This window comes from Pogoniulus pusillus, chromosome 4, assembly GCF_015220805.1.
Source record: "Pogoniulus pusillus isolate bPogPus1 chromosome 4, bPogPus1.pri, whole genome shotgun sequence".
Classification (NCBI taxonomy): domain Eukaryota; kingdom Metazoa; phylum Chordata; class Aves; order Piciformes; family Lybiidae; genus Pogoniulus; species Pogoniulus pusillus.
Genome location: NC_087267.1, coordinates 33,964,422 through 33,989,041, shown reverse-complemented (window position 1 = coordinate 33,989,041; position 24,620 = coordinate 33,964,422). Strand labels below are relative to the sequence as shown.

General features: G+C 42.1%; 1 protein-coding gene across 1 annotated transcript in view; it reads left to right on the top strand.

Annotated features, from left to right (window-relative positions):
- MAGI2 (membrane associated guanylate kinase, WW and PDZ domain containing 2) overlaps positions 1 to 24,620 on the top strand; it is a 760,890-nt gene that overhangs the window by 492,216 nt on the left and 244,054 nt on the right. The window contains 3 exon segments of the mRNA XM_064142561.1: positions 3,665 to 3,880; positions 14,588 to 14,758; positions 14,761 to 14,800. Coding sequence (XP_063998631.1) covers positions 3,665 to 3,880; positions 14,588 to 14,758; positions 14,761 to 14,800 — 427 coding nt within the window.

Below are 24,620 nucleotides of genomic sequence, written 5' to 3'. Positions count from 1 at the left end.
AAGGCAAGATTGGATGTGGCACTTGGTGCCATGGTCTAGCCTTGAGCTCTGTGGTAAAGGGTTGGACTTGATGATCTGTGAGGTCTCTTCCAACCCTGGTGATACTGTGATACTGTGATTATGTCAGTATCTGTAGACTAGTTTCTTAGTTTTATTTCCTGTGCTCATGGATATATTTTCATTAAAGGTTGATAGATAGATAGATGATAGGTTGATAGACAGATGATAGTTAGATAGATAGCAACTAATAATCCAAAACTCACTTTTAAATCAGTGGTGCCAGTATGAAACCACTTTTGACTCCAGATGTGCTAGAAATGCAGACATACAGATAATGATGGATAAGAGCAGACTATGGTCCATCTATTAATTCTTCTGACAGAAAGGAGATGATTCAGAGGAAGTTGCCAGAAGTTTCAATAGAGACAAATAGAAGGCAGTCTGTACGGAGGAGTTTGTCTGGGTTTCGGGGGAATGAAATACGAGGCCGATTTTGAAAGGTCCCCTTCACCATTACAAGATAAAACAGCTTTCAGGAAAATGAGAAAGATGGTTAGTTTTTCTAAGCATAAAATCCCTAATATTTACACTAATCAAATACAACAGAGTCCGCTTAGAAGAACAGTATTCACACAGTGGCTCAACCAAGTAGAACTATTTTCCCATCTAGATCTTATCCTCAGTCTGGCCAAACAACCCAAGTCACACTAAATAGAGAACAGTTCTACTCTGTGTGTCTCTGTAGTAATTACACCAAAGAAACATGCCAGTCTTTAGTCTAAATATAGTAAGAATTTCAAAAGACCGAATCAGAAGCACAGTAAAAATATGTAATGATAAAGCATACTTTGGGAAAACATAGAATATAGCTTGACACAGTGAAAACATGAAAAATGTACAGAGACACAGAGACTAAGAAGACATGTTTAGTAAATGGCAGATTTTTTTTAGTTAATTTTTGTAAGAGGATGAAATAGAGAATATAAAACACAGGCACTTGAGATTCACATTTCTTCCTGAGAAGATTTAACAAGGCCAAGTGCAAGGTTCTGCACTTTGGCCACAACAACCCCAAGCAGCGCTATAGGCTGGGGACTGCGTGGCTGGAGAGCAGTCAGGAGGAAAGGGACCTGGGGGTACTGATAGACAGTAAGCTGAAGATGAGCCAGCAGTGTGCCCAGGTGGCCAAGAGAGCCAATGGCATCTTGGCCTGCATCAGGAACAGTGTGGCCAGTAGGACAAGGGAGGTTATTCTTCCCCTGTACTCAGCACTGCTCAGACCACACCTTGAATACTGTGTCCAGTTCTGGGTCCCTCAATTCAAGAAAGATGTTGAGGTGCTGGAACATGTCCAGAGAAGGGCAAAGAAGCTGGTGAGGGGCCTGGAGCACAAATCCTATGAAGAGAGGTTGAGGGATCTGGGCCTGTTTAGCCTGGAGAAGAGGAGGCTCAGGGGTGATCTTATTACTGTCTACAACTACCTGAAAGGGCATTGTAGCCAGGTGGGGGGTGGCCTCTTCTCTCAGGTAACCAGCAACAGAACAAGGGGACACAGTCTCAAGTTGTGCCAGGGTAGGTATAGGCTGGATATTAGGAAGAAGTTCTTCACAGAGAGAGTGATTTCCCATTGGAATGGGCTGCCCAGGGAGGTGGTGGAGGCACCGTCCCTGGAGGTGTTCAAGAAAAGACTGGATGAGGCACTTAGTGCCATGGTCTAGTTGATTGGACAGGGCAGGGTGATAGGTTGGACTGGATGATCTTGGAGGTCTCTTCCAACCTGGTTGATTCTATGATTCTATGATTCTATGATAAATCTAGAGCTCACTAATAGCACAAAATCGACAAGTATGAAGAATGAGATAGCACAGGCATTACTGAAACCTACAAATCTCCGAATCATTGAATGATTATTTATTTTCTAATTGGTAAGAGAATTTGAAGGTGTGAAAATCACATACCTTAGTGAATAGCCAGTGCTTTTACAGTCCTTTTGTTCCTTCAAAAATTTACATTGTGGCATGAATGTGACAAAACTTGAAATAAGTCTTAAATAAGAAAACAGCACTGGTACACTGCCTACTTGTCAGGTATTTGAATGAGAATATTAACTTACCCTGATAAAGTTCCAGAAATCATAGAACCACAGAATGGCTCATGTTGGAAGGGACATTAGAAATCAGCTACTCAGACCTCCCCACCATAGACAGGGAGGCCTTTCAACTAGACTTGGCAGCTCAAGGCCTCGTCTAATCTGGCCTTGAACACCTGCAGGCAGGAGGCATCCACAGTGTCACAGGGCAGCCTGAACCAAAGCCCATCACCCTCATAATGAAGAACTTCTTCCTGAGATCCAGTGTTAACCTACTCTGCCTCACCTTCAAACCATTCCCCCTTGTCCTATTGCTAGACACCCTTATGAAAAGTCCCTCTCCATCTTTCCTGCAGGATCCCTTCAGGTATTGGAAGGCATATCTAAGATCCCGCCCCCCAGAGTCTTCTCTTCTCCAGACTGAACAACCCCAGCTCCCTCAGCCTATCCTCAGAGAGGTGATCCAGCCCTTGGATCATGTTTGTGGCCTTTGCATGGACTTGCTCCAACAGCTTGTTGCAGAGAGCAGGAATTAATACGTCGGGAATTTATCAAAAATAGTTATTTTTATTTTCCCAAAAACCCGCCCCCACAACTATATATACAAAGATTAATTTAGTTTAATGAGCAGATTCAGTTGCATGAGAATTAACCTGCAAGGATACCATCAATAATCTGACTATATTGGAAGTCAGAAGTTGGAAAAGGCCTCAGCTATTAATTAATAGCGGTTTCTTACTAAATTAAGCTAAGCCAAATAACTCACTCAGGCCGACTCGTGCGGTCTGTCTTCCTCTTCTTCTCCAGCGGCTGCAGGTGAATCGTTAAGAGGTCGTTAGGCACACAAAGGTGTCAATAGGAAAGCCAATTCCTGAAGGTCTCTGCAGTCCAGGCACAGGGGAGTGTGTGAGCTCAGGCAGACACATACGTCCAGGCACAGGCAAACTCCAAAGCAGGAACCCCAAAGGCAGGAAGACCCCCAATATTTATAACCCTCGCTAGACAAAGGGCAGAGTTACCACACCTTAGGTGCGAAAGCGCACGGCCAATCCCAGCCTGGCTCCAGCGCGGGAACTCACGGGGCAGTCCTCCCCCCCTTCACGGCTGCAGGGCAGGTGAGGGGGGAGGGAAACCAGGCGGCTTTTCCCCTTTCCCCCCGAAGTCCGGGCAGGAGAGGAATTTAGGGCTACAGGACTCCAGGACACAGCTTTATGTCCTTCTTATGATGGGGTATTATGGATGCAGTACTCAAGGTGGGGTCTCACAAGAGCAGAGTGGGCAGAATCCCCTCTCTTGCCCTGATGGCCACAGTCCTCTTGATGCAGCCTAGGATATGGTTTGCCATCTGGGCTACATGAAAGTGTTGTTGTGAGGACAATTTTATCACTGGTGATACCATCAAGAAAATTAGTTACCATTTCACGAAAGAGGAATATTTAACTTCACAGAAAGCATTTTGAGCTAATCTTGATATTAGCTGATGAAACAGATCCTGCCTCACATAATCCAGAAGCAGCAGCAGCAGCATGTGTGTTTCTGCACATCTATGTGTTACTCCTTTTCTCTTCTTTGCAGACAACTATTACGGCACTCCAAAGCCTCCAGCAGAACCAGCTCCACTGCTGTTAAATGTAACAGATCAGATCCTCCCAGGAGCCACTCCCGGGGCTGAAGGCAAACGTAAAAGGAATAAGTCTGTGAGCAACATGGAGAAGACTGGTATTGAACCACCAGAAGAAGAAGAGGAGGAAAGACCTGTGGTCAATGGAAATGATGTGACAGTAACACCAGGTCTGTGCTTCCATTTTGCTTTGCAATGTTTTTCTGTTATTCATAGAGTCCTCAGGTGTTTCCTTTTGAAGTGACAGTATGCACATTCAAGTTAGGATGTCCTTACTAAACTGAAAGCCAGGAATACCCAGTAATAGGATTTTTCTAAAGCCTAAACCAAACTACCTCCATTTTGGGGGATCATCTCACTTACCTCAGCTACCATGAAGACAGCTGCTACTGAACTATTCCCTTTGAACTCTCTTCACAGACAAAAGGAAAAAATACCCACTTTCTGAATACAGTTCCTAGGACCTGGCTTAGATTGATTTCCTAACCCAGCAATCACAAATGTCTGTTTCTCTCCACTGACTATGGAAAGACTCTAGAGAAGAGTAATTTGATCAAATGAACCTGGTTGCTGTGTTTCAGCTCTCCTCAAGTGGTGAAACCTATAAGAGGGTTCACTACTTTATGAAGTGAAGTGTTGTAAGCTCTTATGAAATCTTAGCATTCTTGAAGAAGAGTAAAGTTACCATATTAATGAACATGTGGCAGTGCCTGTGAAGTTTACTGCCAGTACTATTAGGAAGGATCCTTTTTAGCAATGTTCCAGAGCCTGAATAAAGCTGATAGAGGTTTCTAGTCATAGAAAGCAGCTGTTTACCCCTTGTATCATGATTCTTCAGAGAAAAAGGAGCTCAAGATCTTGATTGGTGTCTTGAGTGAGAGCACTCCATCCTTTTCCCAAGCAGGTAATCAGCTTCCCCTTCAACATTTCAGCAACTCACCATTTTGCAGTCCTCAGTGTTTTTTGTTTTGAAATGCCATTTAAGACTTTTTTTCCCATTGGTCAGGTTGTTTCTTTCTGAGAAATAATTCTGTACATCATTTTGGGTGAACATAGAAATTCAGGAACAAATTATGGACTTAGATATCTGTAATGATAATTACATTAAATGACATGTGAGGGCAAATACATGTGCAGAGTCCATCCCCATATGAAAGGAAGGTGGCAGGGAGGGATGGAATGAGAGCGGATCTTGTTCTCCCCTCCTGATTCACCAAAGAGCTGCAGCATTCCTCCCTGACCATTGCTTTCACATGCTGTAGAGCCTTGCCCTTGCCTTCCACACAGCATTGCTTCTGTCATCAATGCTCTGATGCTTACTGCCTTTCCTACACAGCTAAGCAGAAAAGGATGAAGCTCAGAAATCCTTACATAAAACATCAGCACTGGCTCTGTTGCCAGGATACTTCTACAGCAAAAGAGGCAAAGGCAGGGTTTGTCTCTGATGTGTATTTTAGAAATCATTAGAAAGATCATTTTTTGTAGTTATTTAGAAGGTGCCATATAACAGAGGAACAATTTCCCAGGCCAATATGTTTCATCTCGCACTGGATCAAAAGGCAGTGTTTACCTGCTTTTTTCCTTGGATTGTACACCTAGAATTTTCTTTTCCCAGGCACATTCTATGTGAATGATAACTAGGCAGCACCCAAGAAAGACACTGGCAAGTGCTGTGTTACAAAATTAAATCCATGAGCATCAGTGAAAGATAGCACACACCCCTCCCCTTCCCCCCACTCCCTCCCACCCCCCACAAAGTGATTCCTGTAGGTGGGGCCAGCAGAACAAGCAGCGCCTGTGTTGGCTCTCATGGTTTCATAAGTAGGGTTTTGTTGTTCAGTTACACTGATTGAGGACTTCAGGGATTGTAGCAAAGCAGCTCTGTACATACATGCTGTGTTGCTTTTGTTGGGCACTGCAGCTCCCACGGACCCCTGGACTGCAGTTGTTTTCTCTGTGATCTGACAGAGACTTAGCTACCTCTGAAATGTGTGTGCATTCATCCTTTGTGTCTTAGAACAATCAGGGAAAAAACAGATTATGTTAAATGTATGGGGTTTTTAAAGTCTTGGTGAAGGGAGCAATCTATTTTTTGTAAAGAAGCAGTGGAGGTAGGGTATTTGTTATTTCCAGCACTTTTAGCAAGCATACTTTATTTTAAATGCTTCACTTCTAGTGGGAGACTTGGGACATCCAAAACATTGCTAGATATTTTTATAGATGCTTAGTAACTTTATGGCTTACTAACTGCCAAAGGTCTGGCAACTCAGAGTGGCTGCTGTAACACCTAGGACTGGTAGGTTGAAGTAGTAACTGATCACAGTATCACAGTATCACCAAGGTTGGAAGAGACCTCACAGATCATCAAGTCCAACCCTTTACCACAGAGCTCAAGGCTAGACCATGGCACCAAGTGCCACGTCCAACCTTGCCTTGAACTGCCCCAGGGACGGTGTACTTGATAACAAACATTTATAGTTGCAGAGAAATTTCAGTATGATTTTTTCAGATCACTTTTCAGTGCCTGTTGAGATAATCTGTGTATCTCTTGAGCTTTATTAGTAAGAATCAGTCTTTCATTAATTCACTTCCACAGACCTTGTAGGCTTAATTTGGCTTATAGGTACCCAGCAGTCTGTGTAGCTAAGTTAGGTGGAGAATCTCACTATTTGTCAAGCAACATATGAGAGATAAACTATATATTAGCCTTTAGGTGACCAGATCTAGAGTAAGCATTGAGTTTCTAACACATGGTGCAACTGCCTATATTAGTGTACTTTTGGTTGCTCTGAGTTGGGTCTCTGCCATTCACCGGCTTGGGTGAGACATGTTGTGCTGAGAAGTTTTCCTGGTGGATGCTGCATTAAAATGAATTATTTCTGCAAAACTGATGTTTTAACAAAAGAGACTGATAGAACCTTGGTCAAATTGCAACCTCTGCAAATTGCCAGACATTCAGTTTTCACTGCTGTTGCTGTTTGTGTCTGCAGAGAATTAAGTCACTCTCCTTCACAGCCAGCATCATGATTTGATGCTGTGTTTGGCCATGTCACATTTGCTTCACACATCAGATTCTTTATCATCCAAACTCCAGAAGAACCACTTCAGTAGTGAAAGAATGCTTATGTTTGTGCAGTATTCTGACAGTACTGAAGCAATGATAAGCTGCACCCAGAGAATGAAAGTTCTGGCAGACTCAAATTAATTGAGAGATAAGATATGACAGAAAGTTTCAAAATTATCATCCCATGCCTTAGGTTGATAATGAAGCAAAAGGCTAAAGTCCCAGTGCTGTCAATCACTATGCAAGGTGCAGCAGACCCAGGCCAGAGGTTGATCTTACTCTTTCATTGTTCCACAGCAAAACTAGCCAGAGGCACAAAGGTAACACAGACAGCAAGCAAGACCCATGAGATTTTAAAAACATACAAAAGTTGATATCCATTGATATTTTTGTTGTAGGGGTGTTTCCTCTCCAAACTCAGTTTACTACAGTTAGGTCACAACCTATAGCCCTACAGAATACCCTGTGCTCACCCAATCTCCATGACTCCTGTTTTCCTTACTCACATCAGCTCCTACTTCTTATTACGTTAGTAGTCAGTGAGAATGGTGCCTCCATGCAAAGCATCAAAACCTGATTGTGGGCCACAGCTCTGTGGGAGCAGCTCCAGTGCTGCAGAGTGGAATTTTTCAAAAGAAATGCTGGGCAAACATGAGATAAACTACTCATGTACCCAACAGTTATTTAAAAATAGATGGTCTGTTTCCTGTGCAGATTTCAACAACTCTAATTTAGAAACACTAAGAGCACAAGAAAGGATGCAAGTATTTCCCTTAAAAACTGATAAAATCATTCCATACATTACTGTTTAGTATTTCCTGTAACGGATTCTTTGCTGATATTCCTTGGGTCATCTGAGTTGGTTCTTCTGGAAAAAAACAAAAAGGTGTTAAACTTTACTGCATGCATAATCTGCAGCATTGAATTAAAGGAATAAAGTGACAGGGCCCTCCTACATGTTTAGATGGCAAATGTCTACAGTTAGCCTGTAAATAATAGTAAACTATTTAAAGTACAAGGAACGGTGTTGATGAAGACTCAAATTCTGAGACTATCAGAGCATAACTCCTAGTTGTTGCTTTCAAATGGTTACCATGTTGGCTAAGAGGATCTGGAGAAGTTATGTCATATCAACCAGTAGTATTTTAACTGCTGGAGTACTACAGAGATGAACTTATAGCTCTTAATGATAAGTAGGTACAGTATGTTAGGGGTTGTAAGAGACCGCAAACGAACACTGGATCACCTAGGGCAAGTCATGCAGGAGCACATCCAGGTGGATTTGGAATGTCTCCGGAGAAGGAGACTTCACAACCTCTCTGGGCACCCTGTTCCCCTCACATGGAAAAAAAATTATTCTTATGTTCACATGGAACCTCCTCTTGCACCTGTTGTCCCTTGTTTTATCACTGGACATCCAAGAGTAGAGCCTAACTCTGTCCTCCTGACACTGCTGGACACCTCTATAAACACGAATGAGGTCACTCCTCAGGCTCCTCTTCTCCAAGCTAAAGAGACCCAGCTCCCTTAGCCTTTCCTCACAAGGGAAACATTCCACTACCTTCAGCATCTTTGTGGCTCAGTTGATAGGGGTTTTCAGTGACAAAAATACTCTTGTCTCATATTATAGTTCAATATCATGTATTGTCTGAAGAGAAAGTATTTGTGCTCACAGTGTTCTTGTAGTATTTCAAACTTTTAGTTGTACATTGAAGACACTGCAAGTTTTTAATGGATCTGCGTCTTAGCATATCAAACATGGTGATTAGCAGAAAGAAAACCAGTAAGGTGAAGTAGCCCAGACAGCAACTGTGGTCCTGGGCTACATCAAGAGAAGTGTGGCCAGCAGGACAAGGGAGGTGATTCTCCCCTTTTACTCTGCTCTCGTCAGACTCCACCTGGAGCACTCTGTACAGTTATGGAGCCCCCAACACAAGAAGGACATCAGACTGTTAGAGCAAGTCCAGAGGAGGGCCACGAAGATGATCAGAGAGCTGCAGCACTTCTGCTATGAGGGCAGACTACAAGAGTTGGAACTCTTCAGCCTGGAGAAGAGAATGCTTCAAGGAAACCTTATAGCGGCCTTCCTGTATCTGAAGGGGGCCTTAGGAAAGGCTGAGGAGGGACTATGTACAAGGTCTTGTAATGACAGACATGGGGTAATGGGTTTTAAACTGGCAGGAGGGGAGGATTCAAACTAGATGTTAGGAAGAAGTTCGTTACAGGGAGGGTGGTGAGAGACTAGCACAGGGTTCCCTGATGTTGGGTGTACTCCCTCCCTGGAGGGTGTTCAAAGCCCAGGGTTGGACGAGGCCTTGAGCAGACCTGTTCTAGTGGGAAGTGTCCCTGCCTTAGGTGGGGACTTAGAAGTGGAGTGATCGTTTGAGGTCACTTCCAACCTAAACCATTCTATGATTCTATAATTTCTACCGTGACCTGAAGTATATGAATGGTAGATTATATAGTAAAGAGATGATGGACACCATAGGAATGGATTCCAAGCTAAGGTGGGACTAGAATGGTCTGCTGAGTAAAATAGAATGATACTAAATGGCAGTTAGGCAATTCTTCCTTAGTTGCTCAGGGTTTCAGTCCATCATGATGCCTTTTCCATTATCAAAGTAAGCTATTAGAAGATAATGATCTGCTAATTAAGAATTCATTTAGACTGGGCTTTAAAATAATGATATGTTTAAGGTTGTTAACCAAGTATCTTGTTCTTTTTCCCAGCTATGTTTTGATAGCAATCTCAGACTTGGACAAGCTCTGAATATTTCTTCTAATCCTCAAGGCTTAATTTTCACACAGTTTTTTCTATCATCATGGGCACTAGGACTTCTTCATATAGTTATTGAAAATCAGTAATCTGACCTCTTCAGACCTGTTGAAAATAAACTCTTGAGGAACAGCAGATATTGCCAGTATCACGATAAACTTGCAAGGCACAGCAATATCACTGTGTCAGTGCTCTGTTTAACCAAACTGGCTGATCATTAGCCATTGTGTGATGCACCTGTGCTCTAAATGTGTTCTGATGAGGTCATATGTTACCATGTAGCCTTATGTCCTTATGCTTCAGTCCTTCAGGTAAAAACATTCTTCCTGTAGCGAGAAATGTGGTCAAGGCTGCAGAGCAGCCTCAGGAACAAGAACCCTCCAACGTGTCAGTGGTGCTGGGGACAGATAAGAACTTCTTTTTGCTTTGTAGGGATAAGAACAAAAAAAGACCCTGAAGAATGGATCAGCAATTACATTTCTTATTCTGAAAGGGAAGTGGAGACACTGTTTCATCTCTGCTTTGCTATAAACTTCGATATATTGAAAATGCTTCTCCTACCCATCACTGTTTTCTCCTCAAGACGGAAAACGTTTCGCTTTGCTTTTTTTTGCCTGCCTTCAATTGCTGTTTTCTTTCTGTCGTTCCGACACTTCTCATCTTTCTTGACATGACATTCTTGAAACGGTGCACAGTACTCCTGATAAAACCTCACTGTATTCGATAAGTGGAAGGGCCTGCATCACATACGGTTGCTCTTGTTTGCCTACTATGATGCCTGTTTTTCTTTTGCAATAGAATTATTACTGACTGAAAGTATATGGTTTGACATCCTTCTAACTTCTCCATACTCTGTCTATCTCCACTAGGAATTCTGGCACAGCTTTACTCACCATTGTATATTTTAATGATGATTGTGACATTTGCACCAGACAAATTCCAGTGTATTTTTGGAAATTCGATGAGGTCGAGAGGGGATTATCCCCTGTGACCCAACTGTCCTGATATGAGGAATGTAGGCTAAGTAAAACTAGGGTCTTGGTTTCTTGTTAATTGCATTCCTTTCCACGATGCATACTCACATTGCCAATCACAGAACGATCAGAATACCACATAGTTCAAGTCTGAGTTCAGATTTAGCAGCATGAGCTGCATAGGCCGTTAGAGCTATAGACCATAGAATTCATGGAAGGGCTTAGTCCATGCAGAGACACCTCTTAACTAGACTTGCCTGCTCAATGCTTCTTCTTACCTGGCCTTGGAACATCTCCAGGCAGCTGGCATCCACAACCTCCCCGTGCAGCTATTCCAGAGTCTTGACTACCCTCGTAGTGAAGAACTTGTTCCTAAAATCCAGTCAAACTCTACGCTTCCTCAGCTGCAAACCATTTTCCCCCTTATCCTATTGCTAGACACCTTTAGGAGAATTCCTCTCTGGGGGTATCCCTTCAGGTATTGGAAGCAGCTCTAAGGTACCCCCTAGAGTCGTCTCCAGCTGAAAAAGCTCAACTCCCTCAGCCTGTCCTTAACACAAAAGGTGCCTTCAGCCCTTGGATCATCTTTGTGGCCCTCCTCTGGACTCACTTCAACAGCGCTGTGTCCTCTTTATAATGGGGACACCAGAATTGGATGCAGCATTCAAGGTGGGGGGTCTCACAAGAGCAGATTGAAGGGTCAGAATCCCCTCGTCTTGGCCTTCTTGCCACAATCCTCTTGATGCAACTTAGGATACAAATGTAACTAGAAGTTACAGTTTTGTGGGGTCTTCCTCCTCCTTTTTTACTAAAAACTTTACTAGCCCTAATTAAGCAAATTATTTCAAAGGATGCGTAGTGCGTGTGAAATTAAAGAATAGGAAGCGATTTAAATTTGATCACTTTAGTGTGCTGAAACCAGGGCTGTTGGGCCCTCTGTCCTGTCCTTGGAAGTCTCAAAGCTGTAGGGTGTACGTTGCCATGAGTCTGCATACCTGTCCTGTCAGTACCTAGTAGTTCATTTGGCCAGAGCTGCCAATGACAGGGCTGCCAGTTATCAAGTTTTTGTACACTGGCCTGTTTCCCTACCCACGTCTGTCCCTCTTTCTGGAGCACTTTTGCTGAGTGTTAAGTACCTTAGCTGGTAGCACAGCATATCTTCCGTGCATAGTGCGGAGGGGCAAAAAGAGTACTAACTGCCAGGTTTTGCTGTTTGTTCGCCTATGTCTTCTACTCCTTGACTTGTCCTCCTTCCCACAAAGGTGGAACAAATCTGGGTTTTTGTCTTCTTTTTTGTTAACACACTTACAAGAAAGTTTTGTTGTCATCTCTAATGTCCCTGACTGTATCACATTTTCTAAACTGACTGTTCTAGCTTTCTGTTAAATTACTATATTTTTTTCTCTCTATTCCTTACCAATTTAAACTAGTTTTCTCCTTTTGTGCAATTCTATCTCAAGTAGTAAACCACTGGAAGTTAAACTTAATTATCTGTAGTTGTGCTTACTGGTTTTCTTTTTTTGTCAGAACAATCTGTGCTAGCATTCCTAGTGTTGTTTAACTAATCTTTACCAGCCCTCCTGATTTTTTCTTTCCCTTGCCCTTGCTTGCCATTAATGCAGCAATTCTGTGTTTTTATTAAAATCTGTTTCTTTGAAACCACTGTTGGTCATTTTTTTGTTGCTCTTCTTTCCTGCTAGCATCTGAACATCACAAACGAGACCATTTCACCCAAGTTGTCTTCTACCTCCTACATGCTTCGCACAAGTATCTGCATAGGTCTCTGCTTTTTTATTTCAAGAAATTGTCATCTTCTTGAACTTTATTGGAGACTACAGTGTCGACTTCTTCTAGACAGTTTTCTCCTTTTTTTTAATAGTTGTCCACAGACTTCAATATATTCCATATAATACTATTCAGGGAAACTGTTTTTACATCTTTGATGATACAAAGTCACACTTCCTTCATTCCTTACATATGTTTATGAACAAGCTATAGTAGTCTCAGTCTACTATCTGTAATACCAAATATGCTTTATTCTGATGAAGTACAGGTTCTGTACTGCTGGAGCGGGTCCAGAGGAGGGCCACAAAAATGATCTGAGGGCTAGAACACCTCTCCTGTGAAGGCAGGCTGAGACAGTTGGAGTCGTTGAGGCTGGAGAAGTGAAGGCTTCAGGGAGACCACGTAGCAGGATTTCAGTGTCTGTAAGAGGCCTACAAGAAATCTGGGAAGGTACTGTTTACAAAGGCAAGTAACAATAGGATAAGGGACAATGCTTTTAGACAAGAGAAGGGTAGGTTTAGGTTGAACATTATGAAGAAGATCTTTACTGTGAGAGACGTGAAACACTGGAACAGGTTTCCCAGGAAGATGGTAGAGGCCATATCCTGGAGGCATTCAAGGTCAAGCTTGATGCGGTTCTAAACAACATGATCTATCTGGGAATGTTCCTTCTTACTGCAGGGTAGTTGGACTAGGTGACTTATAGAGGTCCCTTCCAGACCAGTGTATTTTATTCTATGATTTTAGGTTGTACAAGTTCACAGTTTTGTCTGTATTTTCCTGTGATATACTTGGTGTCAGATCTGTTGGTGACCTTAGATTATTAGCCTTCACATAACGTTATGTAAACCATGCTCGCAAGGTCTTGGATTCATTTCCCTTCATTTTATCTATCTAGAAACTGAGCAACTAGCCTAAGCAGAACTGATCTGGGTTTGCCTCACTCAACAGACTGTAGCTAGGTGGGGGTCAGTCTCTTCTCCCAGGCAATCAGCAACAGAACAAGGGGACAGAGTCTCAAGTTGTGCCAGGGGAGGTATAGGCTGGATGTTAGGAGAAAGTTCTTCCCAGAGGGAGTGATTTGCCAATGGAATGGGCTGCCCAGGGAGGTGGTGGAGTCGCCATCCCTAGAGGTGTTCAAGAAAAGCCTTGGTACCATGATCTAGTTGATCGGACAGGGCAGGGTGATAGGTTGGACTGGATGATCTTAGAGGTCTCTTCCAACCTGGTTGATTCTATGATGCAATGATTTCATCCATCTGTCTAGAATCCCATCACAGTCAGTGGATATCTTGTAATACTGTTTGAAATAATAGCAGTCAAGATTCTATTTTCTTCACTGTCATTATTTATGTGTATGGAAGCCCTGCTATGTAATACTCATTTGTGCACATGAGCATGTAGACTCTTTAGTTCCTATTTAGATTACTTTTATTTTGAGATGTTTTTGTGCTTTTTTTCTTACATTTGTGCTCAGTGGTTGTTTTAGCAAGTAGCATTTAGTTCTACTGCACTTCCTTATCTAAAAGTGTGTGGACTAGACTGCAGGAACTAATAGTAGTAGAGGTAGTGTTGGACACTGTATCTTAATTTTTTACTTCATAGAAAGTAAAATCAATAGAAAGCACTGAAAAAGACATAGGGAAAGAAGACTCCTTTCTGAATATGTTCATGGTCACAGTGTGACACAGTCATGTTGGATATAGGAAACATTTGCCATTGACTGTTGGAAACTGAGCCTCCTACAGATGACATTGAAGATGAAATCACAACCACTTTCTATGCAGTGAATATATTGCTATGTATTGATGGATGCCACATTAATTTCTTTGATGTACATATAGGTAATTAGTATATTTACATTTTGAATTCAAAAGGATGTCTCATCTGTCATAAAACAGCAGGGTAGTTGGTTTATATGTGTATAGTTTGAAAACTTAAGACAAAAGACAATAGCACTACTGGATATGAAGCTGCCGTCTGCTCAGTGCTGTCTGCTGGTCTGGAAGGACTCCTGGGACGGAATGAGCCAGAAGTCTTTGGCTTGTTCTTAGCTCTTTATTAGTTTGGTGTTTCAGTTTGGGTTTATTGCTTTATTTTCTTTTATTGTGTTTCAGATTAAACGCATCATCAGAGGGACCCTTGTGTAAACCCAACAGAACTTTTCTCTTCATTTCAAGGCATGCAGTTCATAGACTGTGCCTTGGAGACCCACACCTGTTAAATTCTCCACCCTCAACTTGGATATCCCAAACCTGTAATTTTTCTTTTTTTCTAGAATCAAGTGAACATGAAGAGAAGAGTACAGGTGTTTCAGGTGAGGGAACTTCCACCCAACCTTGTCCTGCACCAGGATATTCTCAGCCTGAAGAATCAAAGGAAGATATGGATGTAACAAAGCAGACTAAACCTGAAGAGAATGATGACTTGGGCCCACTACCTGATAACTGGAGATGGCTTATACAGAAAAGGGGGAAGTTTACTTTATTGAGTGAGTCTCGTTTCTTCTCTTTTTAATAGCTCTATCGATTTAACTGAGTTGGGAAATGGCTTTTGTGGTAGAGTGGAGCATCACACTCCAGTTTCAAGGCTCCTGAGAGCGGGGGTTGACAGCCCAACCATGTCTTGACATTTATTGTTTTAAGATAGTAAGCCAGACGTTGTGAGTGCTTGGGTGGCAGGAATTAAAAGCTGCTGTTTCTCTATGAAAGCAAGGCGTTTGGTGCTTAGGGAAAAGTAGCAGTCATTGGGGTTATTCATTTGCTCTGTGGACAGAGGTGGAAAGGGTTGATTTGTTTGCCAATTTGGAAAAAAAAAAAAGGTGGGCTACAAGACCAATTAGTCAACAGTAGAGGGAGCCTTGCTAGATTTAGAAATAATAAAATAAATGAGTGAACAGTACAGAGAATAATGTGTGGTAGAAACCTTTTTCCTGTTGGTAGCTATACATACCGGTGGCTATGGGTGCTAAGTAGCCAACCGGTGGAACAAATGAATATGAAAGTTCTTCTTCTCTAAGTGCTGTCATTAATACACATTACCAGGAGAAGAACACAGCAAATGAGTGAGTGCAAATTACATCACATCCCACAGGAAAAAAAAGGCAAAACAAAAACACCACCAAAAAAAAAAACACACAGAGAAAGGAAATGCTAACATCATCAGCAGCAAAACACTACTGCAGAGGTAGCAGTAACATCTATTTATTTATGTTTACTTCAAGGAACTGCCTCAAACTTATTTGGAGTGTTAGACAGTATTCTGATTATTAGTAAGTAAAAATAATATCTGGTGTCAATTCTGCTTTATATCCCTTAATATACAATTTTCTGACTATCACATGAACTGTAAACCAGTTATAAGAATAAGCTTGTGCACGTGTTTTTTTCATGAACACTGGCACAGCAGACTGTAGCTTCTGGCATATACAAGGCTGAAAATAGTTGTAAATTTTAAACCATAAGTGTCTTTGCTGAAAAGGGCAAAAATATGCTTATTCTAGAACAGGAATAATTATAGTAACTTTGCCCAAGCAAGCAGAGAAAAACAGGGATGACCTCAGGGCTAGCTCAAACCTTTGTTTGTTTCTTTCCGTCACTCCCAAATTTAATTATTTTTCTCCAAATACTGATTGCTCGACAGAGAGCAGAGGGGATGATGTTGCACTTTCATTTGGCTTCTTTAACAGATAATGTTTGGGTGGTGTAGGACAGGATGATGTTTTGGTCACTAACACACCAGACCTGTGACAGGGTGAATACTACAGCAGGCATTTTAATAAAAAAATGTATGTATATTTTGTGACAAATGCAGTGAATGCTAATAGCCCTGCTGCTCTACAGGGCAGCCATTCCACTCCACAAATTCCTTTGATGTTACAGCTTACTTCCTTCTTTGGGAAATGCTGTTTTACACTGGCAGGTTCTGACAACGTTCATCATTCACTTCCATCTAAATGAATGTTATGTAAAGCAGAGAGGATCAATCAGAGGTGCAGATAGATAGGAAAGGGTGTTGTCAGGGGGTCCTTGCCTTCCAGAATTATGTTGTTGAATAATGTAATTGCCCCAAAATGCTATTATATAGCTGTAAAAATACCAGCTTATTTACTAGGAATTCAAGCAAAGGAACAACTCTTTGGATCGTCAAAGTTTTCACATGACAACAGTCTTCACAGGGTTTAAGAAGGAAAGGAATGCTGTGGGGATGCTGTTAAATTGCCTCTTTGTTTTCAAGGCACCTTTGCTAATGGCAAGAAGGGACTCCATTTGCTTTAGCAAAAAAAAAAAAGGGGGGGGAAAGATAAAAAGACAACAAAAACCTATTGTCCTAACGACATCTCCCTGAACAGTAGTAAAGATTGTGCTAGATAATTAAATAATAGATGAAAACCCATCATTTTTAAAGGTGTACATCGCAATGGGTGGGAAAAAAAGTCATACCAGGACAGCATCTTTGCTTTATTTGAGGCTCACATGAATTGGTGCCTTTAAACCCTAAGGACTTCAAGCAGCAAGCAATCTCAAGTTCGAGGTTGTCACAGGTATACTCAAGTGTCTTAGATTTCATGACAGCGTTTTCATTCATTCACCTCAAACTAACCTCTAAAATTTGTATGTGAGCTCCTTTTTATCAAAACTGCCATGAAAAGGAGTGTGGCAGATTTACAGTGAGAGAGGGAGTAGATTTGTAAGACTACTGTGTGTAGACAGTATTACTTATTTGTTGATCGTTAATGGCCGGGTTAGCGTTTTGTAAAGCACACTGGAAGGAGTGTCCTCTGCCTCAAGGACTTAAAAAAGAACAGAACAGATCCTGTACTAAATTTACTGGATGATTCAGAGGATGGTTTTATATTGGAGCATGGCTTGATCTGTGCCTTTTCTTTCCCATTTTGACCATAGGTTCATGACCTTAGGTTTACCTATATTAGCATTCATCAACAGAACAGGAAGAGCATCCCTTCCCTTCCTCCTGCATAATACTTAGCACTGTGTTTCAGGAAAAGCTACTTAAGTACATTTCTTGGGCAGTTTCCAGCCTCTCTTGCATATGCATCCGAAGTTTCAAATACAGGCACACACCACACAAACAGAAGGCCATCTCCTACATTTGCTTTCATTGAGAACATATGCTAATGAGAACATGCAATAATTAAAAACACTGTATATACATTGGAATACCACCAAAGAAAACCTCCAGCTCTGCTACCTTTCCTCTTTAAATATAGATGATGAATGTCACCTATTTCAGTATGCTTAAATAAGTTGTAGACGTCACTAAATTTTACTGTTTTCATATCTCAGGGGTAAGGAAAGGTTGCAATTCCCCATAGTCTTTAGACCTGACTTTACCAACTACTTTCAAACCACATGCTAGAGACATGAGCATTGTACTGTCCTCACATAATTGTGTTGGATGCCAGGCAACCGATGTTTGATGTTTCTTATGTTGGTCAGGGCAATGTTGAAAGAAGTAAAAGAGGACTAAGATTTTTGGTGCTTGTGCTGCCATGTGCAGTCAGCCTGAAATGCAGTCCTCATCCAACTCTCCACTTCTGTCACATACACCATTACATTATGGGCTGTTCTTAGAGTTTGTTACACATAGTGATATTTCTTTATAAAAAAACAGAATTGATCATGCTTCTCTCCCCTGCCTTCCACCCATTTATGGGCAGCAGAACTCTGGAAGGGATGCAGAGAAAGTAAGGCATTAAACCAACAAGAGCTGCAGTTCATTAAGCTAAGCTACAACTAAGCCTTGATGAACTAAGCCTCAGTTCAAGAAGGACCTCAGATAACTACTTAAAAGAGTCTGGTGTAGAGCCACAAAGATTCTGAAGGAGTGGAACATCTCCCTTGTGAGGAAAGGGCTGAGGGAGCTGGGACTCTTTAGCTTGGAGAAGAGGAGCCTGAGGGGTGACTTAATTCATATTTATAAAGATGTGGAGGGCAGTGTCAGGAAAACAGAGCAGGGTCTGCTCAGTAATGTCCCAATGACAGGACAAGAGTCAACAGGTGCAAGCTGGAGCAGATGAGGCTCCACCTGAGCATAAGGAAAAATATTTTCCCTGTGAGAGTGACAGAGCTCTGAACAGGCTGCCCAGCGAGGTTGTGGAGTCTCCTTCTCTGGGAGACTTTCAAAACCCACCTGGATGTGTTGCTGTGTGACCTGCCCTATGTGATCAAGCCCTCGCAGGAGTTTGGACTGCATGGATCTTGTGAGGTCCCTTCCAACCCTAACGTTCTGTGATTCTGTGTAATAGTCTCAAGGATATTAGCTAGCCTACAAAGTTACTTATGCTTATGTTGACTCCTCTTCTACTCCACTCATAATTGTTTTGTTAGTGAAGAAAAATCTAGAATGAATTCAAGTCTCTGTTATATCTTTAAGGATCATCTTCCTTGATGTGTCGTGGTGCTTTCAGGATAGCTCAGCCACAGGAGGCTGCTAACCAACCCACTTTCCAGTACGTCTAACAGACATTCAGTGTGTTCCTACTTCAACACCCTACTTCTCCTGAGCAGTGTAGTCTTTGCAATGTATTTCCTTGTTAAAGAGGCTTTATTTTATGAGAGCACCAATAAATACTACAAACCAGCTATAAAATAGGCCCTCGCCAAGCACTCTTCTCTTCACAGTGAAAAAAAACCCCATTAGTTCTTGAGTACAGACTGTGTTAATTCAGGTTTTATCTGAAAAGAAGTACAGCTACAAATTGGAAAAGTAAACTCTTGGCCTACTTTGTTGTTGGGTTTGTTTGGTTTGGTTTCCTAAGAATCTTGCCACTGACTTCCATGGAATCAGTCAATAGCAATATTCTTAGAAAATAAGGATTCTTGTTTTCTTAGTCTTTTGACTGCAGGAATAATGTGTCTACCCTACTGCCTTGCTTCATTGCAGAACCAGGGTATGTTTACATATTTCTCCACCAGTTCACCATCAGAAAGCATGATTTATTAGTTACGACTGGCTACACTGCTACGTAACTTATCTTTTGTACCAGAAGATGTACTAAAAATGTTGAGGTGCAAGTATGCCCTTCTGCGTGCTCAAGATCACTTCTACATCCTGCACTAATTACCCAATCTCTTTATAAATGAGCTTAGCACATTTTACAAATACATTACATCATCCCAAAAGAAGTTGGAGGTGAATCTGCTGTTGATCTCTTCTCCTGAGTAACCAGCGATAGGACAAGAGGAAATGTGTTTGAGTTGTGCCAGGAGAGGTTTAGACTGGACATTAGGAAAACTCTTTACTAAGAGAGTGGTGAGGAGTTAGAACAGACTGCCCAGGGAGGTGGTGGAGTCACTGTCCCTGGAGGTGTTCAGGAAGCTGTAGATGTGGTGCTTCTGGATATATTTTAGTGGTCATGGTCCTTGGGTTATGGTTGGACTTGGTCTTGGAGGTCTTTCCCAGCCTTCATGATTTTATGATTCAATCAGTGTCCAGTGTGTAATATTGAAATTCACCATGTAGTGACTGTGTGGGTTGTTTCTGCTGCTTGCATTAAGCAAGTTGGTTTTTTTTTTCATATACTGCTTTAATATCACTCCTGATGGGATTCTTTTTCTTCCAGAAACATGCAATCTTTTATCAGTGTGGATTTATTGTCTGAACAACTCTGAATCATCAGGGCTCTTGTAAATGTGATCATAGATTTCTGTAATTCTTCTTCCTTGTTTATGTGTTGTAATGAATTAGTCAGCTTGGGTCAGACATAACAATGATCAGACCTCCGATGTGCTTTGGACCTTCAACAAGGCATACAGGGGGGCTGGCAAGAAAAACGATCTCTTTTGGCTTCTTTGTACTGACACCACTTCCTTGCCTCATGAGGAATTAATTAGATTAGGGAGATGGTAGGACTGGAAAGAATTTGAGGAATGCTGAATTTTTTTCTTCTCTTGCCTTTCGATATCTAAAGGTGTTCTTAGTCTTTATTGGACCTTGCATCTCCCTTGCTGTTTTTATCTCTGCTGATTTCAGGTCATACTACAAGCTCAATTCCTGTTGGTTTTCCTCCATTTTTTGGTTTTTGTCTTTCCTGTGAAGGTCTCTAGTTCTTTCTCTGCAGAATTCCTCTTCAAACACCTTTCTCTGGTGTCTGCAGTGGATTATAATTTTTTCTCCTTTGTGTTTGCTGAACTAGAAGATTAAGTTTACCTGGCTTGCCATATAGCATAGGTATCTGGTAAACCAGTTGCCAAGACTCCTTCTGTGGTCAATGGAGAGAGATAATTACCTCTAGAGGCTGATTCATCCTGCCCAAAGATAAGGGCAGAATTAATTTGTCCAATATAATGTACTTCCTACCAGTATAGATGCCCTCAGATATCCAAGGACGTGCTTGCAGTAGTATGTAGTTTGTGTTGGCTTGGCAGTTGAATTTGATTTTAAGGTCTCTTACAAGCAAAACAGCAAATCTGTTTGTCTCTATGCACTGTGATTTGGTTCACATTTCAGACTGTCACAGAATTGCAGAATGCTAGGGTTTGGAAGGGACTTCTGGAGATGATCTAGTTCAACACCTGCCAAAGCAGGATCACCTAGGGCAGGCTGTGCTGGAACACATCCAGGCAGGTTTTGAAAGTCTCCAGAGAAGGAGACTGAATAGTATATGAACTGAATTCCTTTCAGAAGAAACTAAAAACCAAAGTTGGTCTCTGGGAATTCACTTAATTGTCTCCAACACTTGGACCCCTGGACTTCATTCACAAGACCAGACTTGAGTTCAAATCAGCCTGAATTTCTTCTAATCTAAACCATGTCTACAATCTAAATTAGCAGTTTCAATTGATTGTGGACAAAGTGAAACACTTGATGCATTGGCAGAAGTAAGCTGCCATGAGTCAGAGAGTAACTAAGCAGCAGAATTTAGAGCCGGAGGCTTTTGGCATTTATTTAGATAGATAGGATGGATCGATCTCTAGCATAAGCATCTGCTTCTGAGGGTGCCTAAAGGTGCCACACTGTGCTTGGGCTGACTATATAAGGGCTTATCTAGGCCATTTGGAATTCCCAGGATGAACACCCCAAACCTGTGACTCTTAAAAACCTCATACTCTGAGCACATCTAACATACTCCCAGCATGAAACGCAACCACAAACCAGCAACTCTAGCTGCTGCCATTCATATCATAACCAGAAGACAACTCCTTTTTATATCTGTCCCTACATGAGTGTAAGAAATTTGAGCAGCACCCTACAAAAGGATGAATTGCAAAATTGTGATCTTAGTGCTCTGTTTTTCCTGCCACTGTCCCTCTACACATAACTTACCTGAAGATAGTAATTGTATTACCTGAAAAGTTTTTGTATACAAAAAAGCAGGGAGGAGTAAGCATTTTAGAGGTCAGGTGGCCTGCAGTGCATGTTGTTTGTCTCACTCCCCCTTTGCTCAAGGTGTTTCATTGAGGATCACCTTCAATTGTTAAATATTCACAATAGAACCCCAAGCAAGCCCATATGACCTGCCCCAGGTACTCAGAGGCAGAGCGTTGGTAAACACCCATTCTGAAATGCCCTTTCACAATAATGCTGCCAATTACAGCCCTTGGAAGGTCACCATTTGGAGTAGGTTTGCAGTGTTTTCAAAGACACAAAGGCAATTACTGTCAGCAACTACTTTCTATATTACCTACATAAATGTTTTAAGAGATAGTCTGCCGGGCTTGATTAGTACCAGAGACTTCATCTATCAGTGTTTCAAAATGAAAGATTGCTGACACAAATCCATTATATTCAAAGCAGCAAAAAAATTATACTCAAAGATGCATTGTTAAAGAAGGAAAAGCCCAAGCTCCTACTGTTACTGGAGGAGTATCCAGTAAGATTCCCAGAGAGTCTTATCCTGGTATCCAGCTCCAGTGGTGATAATGGGAAACTGAGGCATTAACAGTCTCTGTGACTACAGAGCTGCAAAGAAAATCTGAAGAGCAAGAGGCTGAGTCAGGGTTCCTGGGAAGGATTAGGAGCTTTCTTTCACTCTGGTTAAAGAAGTTTATTTTTTCCATATATGTTTCAAATTGTCTATAACTGACATGGGAGGACACTGATTATAATGAAATGTTCATGTTCTATGCAAATATTTGACAAGAGGGACAAGCTACAAGCTGGGGACTGAGTGGCTGGAAAGCAGCCAAGAGGAAAGGGACCTGGGGGTACTGATAGACAGTAGGCTGAAGATGAGCCAGCAGTGTGCCCAGGTGGCCAAGAGAGCCCAATGGCATCCTGGCCTGCATCAGGAACAGTGTGGCCAGTAGGACAAGGGAGATATTCTTCCCCTGTACTCAGCACTGGTTCAGGCCACACCTTGAGTCCTGTGTCCAGTTCTGGGCCCCTCAATTCAAGAGAGAGTTGAGGTGCTGGAACATGTCCAGAGAAGGGCGACAAAGCTGGTGAGAGGCCCTGGAGCACAAATCCTATGAGGAGAGGCTGAGGGAGCTGGGGGTGTTCAGCCTGGAGAAGAGGAGGCTCAGGGTGACCTCATTGCTGTCTACAACTACCTGAAGGGACATTGTAGCCAGGTGGGGGTTGGTCTCTTCTCCCAGGCAACCAGCAATAGAACAAGGGGACACAGTCTCAAGTTGTGCCGGGGGAAGTCTAGGCTGGATGTTAGGAGGAAGTTCTTCCCAGATAGAGTGATTGGCATTGGAATGGGCTTCCCAGGAAGGTGGTGGAGTCACCATCCCTGGAGGTGTTGAAGAAAAGCCTGGATGAGGCACTTAGTGCCATGGTCTAGTTGATTGGCTAGGGCTGGGGGATAGGTTGTACTGGATGATCTTGGAGGTCTCTTCCAACCTGCTTGATTCTATGATAGCCTAGATTCAACTCATTCTCCCTCAAACTTGACTTTTTGGCTGGAAGATTAAGCTCCACTGATTTACTGAGTGACTTTTTTTTTTTTTTTTAAACTATTTTTCCAATTTACCATATGCATCAGGCCTGTAAGCAGTTTCTGTTTTGTATAGCAAGTAAAAATTAGCAGGAACTGAACATGTTACATGTCTACCTGCTCAAAGTAAAACCAAAGGGATGCTTCACTGACTGCTTTCAAAGTTTACAAAATAAGGACTTGCTCTTGACTTTAAGGCAGATTCTAGGGTGGACACCAGCACTTGTAACTCAGTAGTCCTAGCTAGTAATCAAGATCATTGACATTGTGTAAGAATGGATTTTCTAAACTTGCACTTTAATGATGAGGTATGGTGATTGCTGAGTAATGAAGCAGTGGCCAGTGCAAAATGCTGGTGGAACCACAGCTGTATTTCTCACAGGGTGCTTTTGTTGCATCACTTCACTCCCATTCAGGCAATGACAACTGGCTTCAGCTGCCTGTTTGTGCATTTATTCCACAACTGTGGCTGCTATTCATCTGCAATTTGTTCATAACTAATCTGTAAATCCCCAGCCCCTTTTCCTTCTGGTCCATCTACAAGACTTCCCAAATGTGCACACATGGTTAGACCTAGTGGTAAAGTGGGCAGGTTACACACAGCAAGGTTTTTAGTGCTTAAAACCCATTCATGTGCACAGCTCCTACAGCAGATAATTGTTAGTGCTACTTCTGCCATTAGTGTTAAATTAGATTCGAAGAGGGGAAGGGATAAAACTAGGTTCACTAGAGATAAGCCTGGGGGTAACACATCACTGTTTGCTGAGTGTACTAGCAGGGTCCTTTGCTCTGCCATTCCACCGGGGCTAGGAGCTGGGGTAGGGACAGAGTGCTAAGCAATAGCAAGACATAAAGGGTATCGATGGTTTGAAATCATGGAAGAGTCTGGGAACAGTCAGAGAGGAATTAGACCTTTTCCCCATAAATAAGGTGACCCAATAACAAGATGGCCCAACTGAAAGGCATCTACATAAATGCAGACCAAAACAGGAGGAGCTGGAAGCCTTTGTACCACCAGAAAGCTATTAGTGGCCATTCCAGAAATGTGGTGGGGTGATTCACACAATGGAATCCTGCACTGGGTGGCTGTATACTCTTTGGAAGGGATAGGCAAGAAGGAGAGGTGGGTGGGTGGCCCTGTGTGTTGCAGAATGTTTTGATTGTTTTAAGCTTAATTATGGTGATAGTTGGGTTGAATGTTTGTGGGTAAGAATTAGGAGAGAAGTCAACAAAGCAGATGTCATGATGGAAGTCTTAGACAAACCAGGATCAACAGGCAGAGAAAGTATTGTATGTCAGAATCACTGCTGTTATCATGGAGGACTTCATCTTACCACCAGGGTAGGATTAAGTTGGATATTAGGAAAGAATCTTCACCAAAGAGATTTTAAATCATCAGGAAACAGGC